This window comes from Balaenoptera borealis, assembly GCF_965194805.1.
Source record: "Balaenoptera borealis genome assembly, chromosome: 13".
Lineage (NCBI taxonomy): Eukaryota > Metazoa > Chordata > Mammalia > Artiodactyla > Balaenopteridae > Balaenoptera > Balaenoptera borealis.
Genome location: NC_138870.1, coordinates 76,027,779 through 76,041,637, shown reverse-complemented (window position 1 = coordinate 76,041,637; position 13,859 = coordinate 76,027,779). Strand labels below are relative to the sequence as shown.

The 13,859-nt window shown below is 37.5% G+C and overlaps 1 protein-coding gene across 12 annotated transcripts in view; it reads left to right on the top strand.

Moving 5' to 3' along the window:
- ATP2B1 (ATPase plasma membrane Ca2+ transporting 1) overlaps nt 1-13,859 on the top strand; it is a 129,746-nt gene that overhangs the window by 48,360 nt on the left and 67,527 nt on the right. For all 12 annotated transcript variants that reach the window (XM_082351795.1, XM_082351797.1, XM_082351793.1 and 9 more), the window contains exon 2: nt 7,350-7,775. In XM_082351795.1, coding sequence (XP_082207921.1) covers nt 7,568-7,775 — 208 coding nt within the window. In that variant the 5' untranslated portion in view covers nt 7,350-7,567. The remainder of the gene's footprint in view (nt 1-7,349; nt 7,776-13,859) is intronic.

Sequence of the window (13,859 nt, the reverse complement as noted above, 5' to 3'; positions counted from 1 at the left end):
TAAATTCAGGGTTGAAATTAATCAAACGTCTTTCCTAAGCTTATGAACACAATTAGCAGATCTTCAAATTAGATGGTATGTTTCATACACTATATTAAAAAAACAAGAATAAGTTTTCTTGTCTGGGGTATGTTCTCTTTGAAGTAATCTTGCCTAAAAGGAATCTTGATTTTTAAAAGCTGAACAGTTTAAGATCAGTGGGGAATGGAGTGCTGGACAGGAAGTTGTTTACATATATAAAGCATACTTATTGCATCAGGACTTATGGTGTTACCTTTTGAATCAGGAATGGATTTTTTTTTTTTAATTTTATTTACTTATTTATTTATTTATGGCTGTGTTGGGTCTTCGTTTCTGTGGGAGGGCCTTCTCTAGTTGCAGCAAGCGGGGGCCACTCTTCATCGCGGTGCGCGGACCTCTTACTATCGCGGCCTCTCTTGTTGCGGAGCACAGGCTCCAGACGCGCAGGCTCACTAGTTGTGGCTCATGGGCACAGTTGCTCCGCGGCATGTGGGATCCTCCCAGGCCAGGGCTCGAACCTGTGTCCCCTGCATTGGCAGGCAGATTCTCAACCACTGCGCCACCAAGGAAGCCCAGGAATGGATTTTTTAAAGACTAGAGTCATCACCAAAAGGGCATGGGCTGTCTTCAAGTATTGAACTCTCTTCCATACATTCTTTTAGTATAGCTCTGTCAACCCCAAGCGTAGGGAGTCTAACTGACCGAGGGACCCTTTATTGGTCAGGGTTCTCCAGAGAAAAAGAACCAATAAGAAATCTATCCATATAGTGATTTATTTTGAGGAATTTGCTCAGGCAGTTACAGAGACTGAGAAGTCCCACTGTCTGCCATCTACAAACTAAAGACCCAGGAAAGCTGGTGTTTTAGATCAGTCTGAAGTCCTGAGAACCAGGGAAGTCAGTGGGTAATTCCCAGTCTGAGGGCAGGGGAAGACTGGACAGTCAGGCAGGGAGGGGTGGTTACGACTTACCATTTCTTCACTTTGTTTTATTTGGGCCCTCACTGGATTCGATGATGCCCACCCACATTGTGAAGGGCAATCTGCTTTACTTAGTCTACCCATTCAAATGCTAATCTCATCCAGAAACACCCCTGTAGGCACACCCAGAAGTAATGTTTAGCCAAATATCTGAGCATCTTTTGATCTAGTCAAGTTGACGTAAAATTAATTGTTATAGATCCATCCCAGTTTGGGATAACTTGTTACTAAGTTCTGCCTCAGCCAAAAATCTACCTCTCTGTAACTTTCTTTCATTTCATTCTAGTTGTGCCCTCCACTACTCCACAGAATATATCTAGTCACTATTCTACACTAAAATTTCAAATGTTTTATGCTATCACTTATATGTGGAATCTAAAATACAATGCAAATGAACATATCTATGAAACAGACAGACTCACAGACATAGCGAACAGGCTTGTGGTTGCCAAGGGGGAGGGGGGTGGGGGAGGGAAGGATGGGAAGTTTGGGATTAGCAGATGCAAACTATTATATATAGTACGGGTAAAACAACAAGGTCCTACTGTATAGGACAGGGAACTATATTCAATATGCTGTGATAAACCATAATGGAAATGTATATGAAAAAGAATATATGTATAACTGAATCATTTTGCTCTACAGCAGAAATTAACACAACACTATAAATCAACAATACTTCAATGAAATTTTTTAAAAAATTTCAAATGTTTGAAAATAGCTATCATGAAATATGCATCCCCTAGACTGAATTTCTTCCACTACTTCAGTGGACTGATTTTCTGACATCTTCAACATTCTCTTTATTATTTTTTACACTATGTTTCTTATGGTAATTGAGACCTGACCAATGTGAAATCTGGTAGGCCTGTTGTCTATAATACAAGTAAAAGTTGGTGCCTCTCTTTTGTTCATCAGTCTTTTTGATGTATTCAGTCATCGGTGCTTTATCTGTATAGCAGAGCTTCACTTATATTAGACTGTCATCAGGATTCTCTTTTCCTCTAGGTTTAGAAATATAGTAAAAATAGCTAACATGTATTTACGATTTACTGTGTGTCAGGCTAATTTCACACTGTTTTACATATATTCACACATTTAGGGAGGTGTGTTATTTGTTATTATGTCTGTGTTTTACAGATGATCCTGTAACATTTTAGATGTGTTTGTCCAAGGCAAAGTAGAATCGGTCTATTAACTCCCTTTGTTAGTTGTTACACTCCTGTCATTGCTGCCTAAAGACAGCTTGGGAGTGGGAGGGGAAGGCACTTACATTAATTAACATCAAGCTAATGCATACAGAGCTTTGAGTAAACTGAACCTTTGTCTTTGAATATATACTGTTTTATTTCTTGTATGTCATGTTTGTACAGTTATGTTTTTGGAATTAAATGTAGGAGACCATACTTTTGTACCAATTAAAGTTAGTTTCCCATTCCCACCTGTCTCCGATTCCGATTCTGTCATCTAACATATTTGCTGACTTACCTAGCTTCAAGTCATCTACAGATTGGAGAAACATAACTTCTATATTTTCACAGCACTAAAAAGTTTCGAGCAGTCAGGAATTAGGAGGCCAGTAATGCATTTAAAAACACCTTTCAGGTTGTTCCTTTTATTCTAATACACTTAGTTATAGTAGCATATACTTTCTTGCCTGCAGCAATCTTGTGTTACTGTATAATATTAATAATCATTTTTATTTTTAAAATTTATTTGTTTATTTTTGGCTGTGTTGGGTCTTCGTTGCTGTGCGTGGGCTTTCTCTAGTTGTGGTGAGTGGGGGCTACTCTTCATTGCAGTGCGCGGGCTTCTCATTGCGGTGGCTTCTCTTGTTGCAGAGCATGGGCTCTAGGCGCGCAGGCTTCAGTAGTTGAGGCACACGAGCTCAGTAGTTGTGGCTTGTGGGCTGTAGAGCGCAGGCTCAGTAGTTGTGGCACACGGGCTTAGTTGCTCCGTGGCATGTGAGATCTTCCTGGACCAAGGCTCGAACCCGTGTCCCCTGCATTGGTAGGTGGATTCTTAACTACTGTGCCACCAGGGAAGTCCCTAATAATCACTTCTAGAGCTCCATATTTCATCCAACTCCATATTTCATCCCCAAATTTACTTAACTCTTCCACTATATTTCTTGTAGTTTTTCTAATGTGTGATATTTTTGTTGTTGTTATCATTGTTGAGTCTAAATAATATCTATACAACCATTCCACAATCTATAAGGCAAGTGACCTTGTGAAAGAAGGGATTGAATTGTAATATTAACAAAACTGTCTCTTTATGAGCTTCATTCAGTACTAAGACCTCATAGTCATCCTTTTGTTTTCTTTTGGGGGCCTGCCCATTCACAGTAAAGCTTATGTGTCAGTTGGAATCCATCTTATTCTTCTTTTTGAAGACTGTAACTATTTTTGCCCACTCTAGTCTTAAACCACCTCTGTCTTTTTATGTATTCCCTCAAAGATTATCAATAGTGGTTGGGTCAGAGACGTCATCTCGGGATTCTGGGATAAAATATATAGGCCTATGTAGATTAGGTATGTGTTTTCCTTAACATCCCCCTCTTGTGGAGCCTGAGCTTCCACTTAACATTTCTTCTTTAACTTTTCAAATGGAAGGTCAGAATCTTTTAGTGAACGATGAGAAGCAAAGTAGATGTTCTACTGTGTTGTACCTCAATCCCAAATAGCATGTCTCTTGATTGTCATGTTGTAGCTAACAAATGAGAAGCAAAACTTTTTTGTTGTCTTTGGCATTTTTGTCAATTCACTAGTTAGGTGAGTAAAAGAGTGAAGAGTTGGCAGAGAGGAAAATAGGGGGAGAGGCTATAGATGATCTAGAAATAGACGACAGCCCAATTTATCATTTGTAGGTAATCAGTAATTCAAGTAGTCTACTTTTGGAAAGCGGCTCGTTTGCATTTGGTGGTTTTCCCTGGACCTCTCTTTCTTTAAACAGTGGGGGGACTGAACATGGTTGGTAATCATGTACTTATCAAAGCCTTATGGGTTGCAAAGTCATAGACAATCCCCAAAAGGAATTTATTGAAAAATTAATGAAAAGATTATGGATAGGACAGGCTTTAGGCATTGACTGACCAAGGGGCTCAAATGATCTAGCACTGACAGACATATGTCCTCCCTCCCTCCCTTTTAGATCCTTTCTCAGAGGCTTTCCACATCTCAGATTTAAGTTCAGTAAGAAGAAACAAGTCTCTGTTCCAGAGTCACAGCAGGTGCCTTGTTGTCACCTATGTATTGGTCTTTGTTGAGTCACATGCACGTTACTGAACCCATCATCCTTATGGTCAGGGGAATGTCTGGATATGGGGATGGACCACACTGAGAGTTGGGGAAGGGCAGATCCCCAAACAGAAAGTGAGGCCATTGCTGAGAAATGGGGGAGAAGGATGAGCTGATGTGGCAGATAACAAATATCCACTATAATGTCTATTAAATTCTGTTTTTATTGTATAAATTGGTACATTTGGTGTTGTTTGTTTTTTAACCTACAGAAATTTCCATTTCAACCTAATAAACATGAAGACTTAAAGTAGAGACAGTATAGTAGAAGAAGCATGGCTTTTGAGTTGCAAACAGAGATTTCAGATCCTAGCTATGTTATGTATCCTTATTGTTGAGAAATTTAAGGGCACCCAATAAATAACACGCTTCTCTCCTGCTTGAATTCTGTGAAGAGAAAAGACAAATATTGGCACATAGGAATAAAAAGTTTTATTACTGACAAAAGCTGAAATGAAAGTTTTTGTGTGACAACAATGAAGTTCTAATATTGAATCCAGAACTAAACAGTTATTTATTACCCCCCCCCAGCCCCCGGACACTTTGAACAATAGGCTTTTTTACCTGGGGGTCTGCCCCTAATAACTCAGACCAGAATGGATGAGTCCTGCAGACATCAGGCTCACAAAGAACACAGGGAGGTGAGGAAGCTATGTATGTCTAGTTGTTCTCCGAAAATCTGTCAAGCAGCTCATTTCACCTCAGTGGTAATGGGTTGGGTAGGAGGTCAGAAATTGTTGAGGAAAATTCCTCTTTGTGGAAACGAGAGAAATGATGACATACATGCCTCCAACACATAAACTAATGAACTTTAATTATTTTATCTCTTCAGTAAATAATAATAATTTATTTTAGGGTTGGTGTGATGTTCAGATACCAAGAAATTTGGGGTATGAAAACTCAGAGAGTATCAAATAACCACCCTCTTCAGTTTTTGAAGTTGGGTTATTATAATAATTGATGTGTGAGTAGGAACCCACTTTGCCTAGGAGATGAGTAAAATTAGTAATAATTGGGCAAGCAGAAGGATTTGTGAAGTGGGAGGAAGCAGGCAAGAAAATGTCTTACAGAGTTCATAGCTATCACATCCTTGTAAATTTAAGCCAAGGCAAGCAAACTTTCCCTCCACTAGCCATCCTCAACCATTTAGTTTTTAGCCCGTTCTCCTGTCCAGTGCTTCTCACATTGTACTCTCTGAACTAATAACATCAGTATCACCTGAGAATTTGTTAGGAAAGCAAATTCTGGAGCCCACCCTTATCCTACTGAAACTCTGGAAGTGGGGCCCAGCAATCTGTATTTTAACAAGTCCTCTAGGCAATTTTGATGGATATTGAACCACATACCATGATTTGCAAACATCCCCATAACAGTTTCATAGCTGGATATTAATTGTACTTGCAAGTAATCTCTTCTAGTTCCTCATCATTAAGCATTTATTAAATATGGAATATTTTGGGGAGGGAGAGAGGCTGAATAGGTAAAATAGAGCTTAGGCTTGAATGCCAAACAGATATGAACAATAAGACTGTGTTTTCATTCTATAGGTTTAGATATAGTGGCATGATAACTGTTTAAAAGACTAACTGTAGCAGCAAAATGTAGAAGGGATTCGTTGTAGGAGATAATAGAATGAGAGAGAAACTCTAGGGGTAGTGATTATAATTTGTGTAGGGGGACTCAAAGATCAGGAAGAAAAGGGGATCTGTAGAAGAGGCTTTTCAAAGGAAGAGTTAATTGAACTCAGTTCACTGAAAGCTGGGGTGGACAGAATCAAAGATGATTTAAGATCTCAAATCCAGATGATTAAGATAATGATAGTTGGGAAGGGAGCTTTCTAATTAGAGAATAAGATGAATCCATTGTTGGGCATGTTAACTTTGAGGTCATACTTTAAAGGACATATATTGAGAAGGAAGAGTTGAGAGCTCATTTTTAGGTGGTTTAGAGTAAGAGGAGAACTTGAAAGTACATTTGTCCCTTGGTATTGGCAGGAGATTGGTTCTAGGACAACCCCCCGCAAGCCCCCACAGGATACCAAAATCTGCGGATGCTCAAGTCCCTTACTGTCGGCCCTCTATCTGTGGGTTCCACGTTTGCAGATTCAACCAAGAATTGTGAAGAAAATTAAAATAATGCATTCATTCATTCTTGAAATGCTTATTGAATGTCTACCATGGGTCTGGCACAGTTCTAGGTTCTCAGCATATAGAAATGGACCAACCCATGCGCTGTATGCAGAACTAATATTGTAAGCGGAGGGAGACAACAAATAAGTAAATCAATGAACAAGATAATTTCAGATAATACTAAGGGCCAGCAAAGAAAATAAAACAGAGTAACGGTAAAGAGTGACTAAGGGGTAGAGAATTTCTTTAGATAGTCAACGAAGACCTGAGGCGGTGACATGTGACAGAAATCAGTTGGAAAATGTGAAACATGTGAAAGATAGTTTTAGGAAGCCAAAAGTTGCTGGCATCACAGAGTGGCCAAGGAGAGTTGCAGGAAAACATATGAGAAGTTCACTGTGCTTTTTGCCCTTTCGGGGACTCTCCCATATGAAAGGTTTGGAGAGACAGGGTAGTGTATTTGAAGGAACATGGGTCTAGAGGCATCCCAACTCATTCATGTCAGGCATCTGTGGGCTGTGTAGAAACCCCTCGATTTCTCTGAGGCTTATTCTCCTCAGTAGAGTAAGGAGCAGTAACACCTCATGGGATTAAATTGTGATGATTAAATGAGAGAATGAATTTAAAGCAACTAACGTAGTGCTTAATGATAACTATTAATAATCCCTAACAGTTATGTGAAATATAGTTTCATTTAATAATGGTGAAAGCTAATGTCTCTTGATATACAATTTTATTTAGAAGTTATACTTTGACCTTTTATCATGCAAAACATTTTAAGGGCATGAAACTACAGTAAAAAATATTTTTGCAATTAAATGATATACTTTGATTAGCTACCTGATGACACTTAGAAAGTATGCTTATATGCATAATACTCTCATATGGATTTTACTAATTTTAAATATTTTCTTCTTACAGATGTGTACGTCTCATGACTGATAGGAAGAAACTAGTCATGGGCCAAAGGTCAAGATACTTCCCTGGGAAATGCTGCTGATGCTCCTCGACGAAGTCATACAATGAGTGTTTGGTTTAAGAAAGATTTTCATATTTAAAAGATTTTCATCTTGGATATATATCAAGTGAAAATTAGAGTCTTTTGGGAAACATTTTCCTCCTGTTAAATTATACTTGTAATGGGCGACATGGCAAACAACTCGGTTGCATATGGTGGTGTAAAAAACTCTTTGAAGGAAGCTAATCATGATGGAGACTTTGGAATTACACTCGCAGAGCTGCGGGCTCTCATGGAGCTCAGGTCTACAGATGCATTACGAAAAATACAGGAAAGCTATGGAGATGTCTATGGAATTTGCACCAGGTTAAAAACATCTCCCAATGAAGGTGAGTTTTATTACATTCATTTTTAGTACTTTGGCGAGTTCTGTAATTGGCTCATAAATAAGCATGCTTAGATTGTCTTGGCTATTGTTTGATTATGCCATATCTTTCGTGGCATTAAAGATTGGTGTAAAGTAACTTTAGATCAAAAAAAGTGTTGCAAATTGATTTATATATTTTAAGTTGGTGGGAGAAAGTATTTTGTACTGTCGCACATATTGCTGCTTGTTTACGATAGCATGATTGTCTTTCCACTTGAGCTGGAATCAGGCTTGGTAGTTCCCAGGGAATTCAGTGGAACTAAACCCTGCTCACTCTCCTTCATTTTGCCAGGCGGCTTAAAATAGCTTTCACTGCCAGTAGCTGACCAAGTTTGTTTGTTTGTTTTTTAACCTAAACTTTAACAATTAGTTCAGAAGGTACCAGAGCAAATGGAGTAGATTAGATGGCAATTTTTAATTTAGCGGACATTTCCTTTGATTAAAAATAGTTTTCAATCTTTGAATTATATTCAGTTTCCCTGTGTTCAAAGAAATCTTTGGTTTCATAATTCTTGATTTGTAGTACATTTCTTTTTGAAAAACAGAAACGTTCATTATAACTTCATTGCGTTATGGTCTTTGAAATGGTTTGAAGGGATAATCTTTTATTTAATATATTGATCATGTTGAATATAAAGGTAAGGTTAGGAAGTTCCCAAAAAGGATTTCCAAATTGCAAAGGAGGGGGGGAAGGATACATGAGGATGAATGTTTGGTGATTACAATTTATTTTAGTAAGGAAGGGAAATTATTAATGCTAAAGTTTAAAAGATATTAGTATATATTCCAAAGCCAATTCTAGAAAAATTGTGCTTCAGTGTTTTTCTTAACATTTTTCCTAAAACATCTTATGCCTTGCCACTACTTGTGATAAATTTTAAGGTAATAGCAAAAAGTTATTTCCAAAGTTGTAAAAGAATTTTAAATCACACTGAAAGATTCTTTAAAACCTTTATGTAATTCTATGTGAATTGCTCATTGTTTTATTGGTAGGTAGTTGCTTTAATTTTTCTGAGGTAGCATGGTCTTGAGGAAGCTAATGTCAGTATTCACATATATCCTAAAAGGGCTTCCTCAGATCAGTTGGAGTATATTCTTTTTTCTGTAAAGTCTTCCAGATTGTCTGGATCTTTTCCTCAAGTCAGAACCACTAGAAACATGGACTTCTCAGTTATACATTAAATATGCTGCACCATTTTAAGAGCTGGACCCCTGCTGCTTAAATTCAGTGAATCAGGAACAGACCCATGGAACTTTTAATAGATGTAATTTGACAAACTTTGGAGTTTGTTCAGTATGCAAATCTACTTTAAAATGTTAGCTAACTTCATATAACTTTAGAGATTTGTACATTAAGTTGCTATTCTCAATTGGTAGATTCATTAATTCAACCGTATGTACATACTACGTTTAATCTAAAACCTAATTTTGGATGTTTCATGATCACCAAATTGATAGGGTATATTAACATTAAAAACCCTCAATATTTATAACAACATAGTTTGTTCATAAAAATGATATTGGGGCTTCCCTGGCGGTGCAGTGGTTAAGAACCCGCCTGCCCATGTAGGGGACATGGGTTTGAGCCCTGGTCCGGGAAGATCCCACTTGCCACAGAGCAACTAAGCCCGTGCGCCACAACTGCTGAGCCCGCATGCTGCAACCACTGAAGCCTGCGTGCCTAGAGCCCGTGCTCCGCAACAAGAGAAGCCACCGCAATGAGAAGCCCATACACCGCAACAAAGAGTAGCCCCCGCTTGCTGCAACTAGAGAAAGCGCGTGCACAGCAACAAAGACCCAACGTAGCAAAAATAATAAGTTAATTAATTAATTTTAAAAAACCTAATATTGAACTTCACTTTGAAATCTGCACATATTTGCACTTCCCTCAACCATGTCTTTGTGTTTCCCTGCTGTTAGTTATGAGAAGACAAAACTTCTGATTAACTAAAAACCCTTCCATGGTGCTTTTTCATTTTTAATGGACATTATTTCTCTTTAGTTTGCACTGCAGTTTCTTTTGTGTTGTTGTTTTGGGCAGTTCTCCTTACATTGATTTTGGTTTAATTAGTGAAGTTTATTAAATTAACGGAAACTTTGTACCTAGTACAGTAGGTTTTAAAATTTAGGGAGGGGATGGTTATGTACCTCTTTTACGACATGGTGGAAGTTGTGGATAATCTCTAGAAATATTCACTTAACACTCAAAATTTTGTGTGTATTGTTGCTGCTTTGTGCTATTAAACAAGTGTATGCCATTTTCCCCGTCTTTTATTCTTAGAAAATTCTTGCTCATCTTCTTCCTAGTATTGTGAATTTAATTTTTGTCAAAATTTGTACAACCTTTTGTCTTCACTGTTTATATATATATAGTTTGTCATTTTGAAATATTCTTCTAAAGAATGTGAAAAAGCCATTGTAAGCATTATGTTTGTGTTTACAGTCGTCGTAAGAATAAATAAAAACAACAGCAGCCTTCACAGAAATGTTATTTCCAAAGGAATAGTTCTAGTTTAATTTAGAAATAATTCACTCAGAAGCTAATGAATATTTTGTCACTGATCAACTAGGCAAATGGTAACAAATGACTCATCCCTGGGAATAATCAGCTAGGAGTTTTTATGCCCAAGTAAAATGATCTAGACAATAAGTAGCCTTTTTTTTTTTTTTTAGTATAATCTGCTTATAGTCAGGGAAAGTGAGATAACAATGATTCTTTAAAGTACAGGAATTTTGGTTAGGTAAAACTGAAGTTTATCTGTCACTTTAGTTCTTTCATTCATTCATTCATTCATTGACACAGTCTTTTGTCAGATCTAGATTAATGATAGTCATATGTTTTATATACCCCCTAAAAAAAGAATTAGTCTTGGCAGTTTTAACTGTAAGATAATCGTAAGTGTATAATTAAATTACATCCCAATTTCAGAGATGTTAATAAAATATAAGAATGTGTGTGTTTTAGAATTGCTGAGATATTGTGTTTATTGGGTATCTCCTATCTTGTTGGCACTTACCTAGGCTCTGGGCATACATCCATGAATAAAAGAAAACTTCCTGCCTTATTTTTACATGGGGAAGACAAGTTCACAAGACAAATGAGATGTGTAGTGTGTTAGTGATATATGCCTAAGAGAAAAATGAGTGGAGGAGGAAAATCAGAAATATTTGGGATGTAGATATTAGATTGCTCTAAAGTCTGGAGGAACAATTAAAGATGTTTCTTAAGAACAACAACGATAATAAGTGACGCATAGATAATGCTTTTTGTGCCAAATTGGTAGTTAGTACTTATGAATATCAACTTACTTTATCCTCACAACAACCTTATCCTGTTTTACAGCCAAAGAACCCACAGCACAAAAAGGTTAAGCAACTTAGCTGAAGTCTCACAGCTCATAAGTCCAGAGGAGGGATTCAAACCTAGACAGAGGACATGCTTTTAACTACTGTAGTGTACTTTGTGTTATAAAAGTTCATCTCATTCAGCTTGCGAAAGAGTTGAGAGATTGAGAAAGAAGTACCTGTATTCTCTCGTCACAATAGTATTTTTTTGATGGCAGGAATTACATGATGAAAAAAAAAATGGGGATTTAAGATTCTGTTTATTAGTTGGTCTTTAAAATATGCCCTCCTCAGGAAGTTGTGTTTGTGTGCTTCCTCATTTGGCCTGCTAATTTATTGCTTGTTTTCTAGCAGAGCAGTGCTTTAATTTGATTTCAAGCATACTGTACGTGTACTGATCAATAGGAAGTGTTTTGAGCCAGATGTAATTTTCATATTAAAAACTTCCTAGTGGTTCTGATTAATTATCTTTACTCTTAAAAGAATTAGAACTGTAAATTTCAAGGTTAACTGGAATGAGATTTATTGCTTCATATTTTTGGTTTTATGTGTTAGCAAGCACCTATCTTATAGTCCTCAGAATCCAAGAATGTACTTTTAAGGCAAAATAATCTTCTAATATCCTAACTATATAAAACTGCCATTACAGTTTTGTTCTTCTGTATCATTATTGTTTCCCTACATTAACCTTCTTATTCCTGTTCTAAACCATATTTCTTCATCTTTTTATTGTTACCCTAGCTTTTGGTATCTTTCCCATTTTAATGTGTTCCTATGTTATCTATATTATATTTTATATTGGATGGTAGAATAGACTCTAATAAGATTTACAGAATGCAAATCTCAGCCCTTGGTATCATTTATTATTCATAGTACTGTATCAAGCAAAGGATAAAAATGAATTCATAAAAATTAAAGATAGGTACTGAATGGTACTCTGTAAGAGGCATGACTTTATGGATTTGTAAAGGGCAGGAAAGCAAATGAGACACCAAGCTTTTTAAGTGGTAGTTGCTAAAATTAGGTAGACGAGAACAAAAAAACAAAGGAAATAAGGAAACAGTGGTAGAGAGAAGCAAAAGTAGTGTGTGGTAGGAAGCAGGGTAGAGTCAACAGCAATTGTCCCTGGCTGACTAATGTTTCCATAATGTTTCAGATGGCAGTTTATATTTGCACTTGCTAGTAGTAAGGTTGTTGGTAATGGTGTGCTTTGACCATGTCTTCATGATGTAATACAATAAAATTGACATTCACACATGGAAATATATTTTAACTCTCGAAAGAAGTCAGCCTTTTGCCCAGGATAAATCATTACTGACTTACAGGCTACTACAAGACCACTGTGATTCCCTGATGTATGTGTTTGGTCATACAGGTTGGTTTTAGGCATTCGACAAGGATTTGCATGGCCATGGTGTGCCGGCCACGTATGTTTTAATACTTGTATACAGTTATCAGTGAGGGTTTTCTCTTGATGATCCTGTGTGACCTTGTCCTAGAAATTTATTCCTGCTATAATAGAGAATTGTATACCCCAATAAAATTTTTTTAAAAATAGAGAATTATACATTTAATTTAAATCCTGCTCAGATTACCAGTTTTCATTGCTTATTAATTTTTTGCAGATAATTGTAACACTGACTACTTCTTCTCAAACCTTGTAGCATATATATATTATTTTTTAAAGTTGTACTTGATAGAGCCTGAAGTAACATCGCTTTGTTAGTTTTTTCAAGTTCAGTTTTCTCAGTACAATAGACATATTTCCTTCCCAAAGCATTCTCTTCTGCTTTCATAACACTATACTCTCAAGGTTTGCTTTCTTCCTATCTGGCCCGTTTCATCCACCTCCTGTGCTTTCCTTTCAGTGTTGGCAGGCCTTGTGTTTCTGTTCACGGTGCACTCTGCATTCTCCCTGGGTGATGCTCTCCACTTCTAAGACTTCACATCTGACTCTGACATCTGTGGCTCCAGTCCAGGCTTTTCTCCCAGGCTTTGGGCCTTTTGAAAGCTCAGTTGCTTTTAGACATCTTCGTTTTCTCAGCCTCTCCAAACTTTCCCTTCTGAAAGCATATTTCCTCTTTCCCCCTTTGCAGTGAAACTGTCATCCACCTTGCTAGATAGACTTGACTTTGATAGGAGTCTTTCACCTGTTCTCACTCACTGGGTCGACAAGACGTGAAAATTCTAACTCCTGTCTGTTAACTCAACGGTGTCTGCTTCTCTACCTCCCCACCACCCTACTGGAGGCTGCTGTCTTTCTCTTGCATAATTCAGGTAACAACATACTAACTGGTGTCTTTTCCTGTCTCCCTTCACGCTGCCTGTCACTTTCCTGCTGAAAGCTGGCAGTGGTTTTCCACTGCCCTTAGAAGGAAGTTCAGACTTCTCACTTAGGTTAACAAATTTCTTTGGGGTCTGGCTCCTGCTTACCTCATCTCATCTCATCTCATCTCATTTTCCAACTCTCCTCCTCAGTATTTGAGGCATAGCAAAATTTTCAGTTTTCTTAAATACTGTTGTGCCAAGCTCACTCTTGTTTCTGGTCCTGTTACATGATGATCTTTTCACCTAAAACACTCTACCTCACCCTTCCTGTGACTGTCTCTCTTAATCATTCCTGAGATCTCAAGTTTGGTATCTTAGAACTCCCTTGTCCACCCCAACCCCGTAAATTTGGATTCCAGTTCCCTTTGCTGGC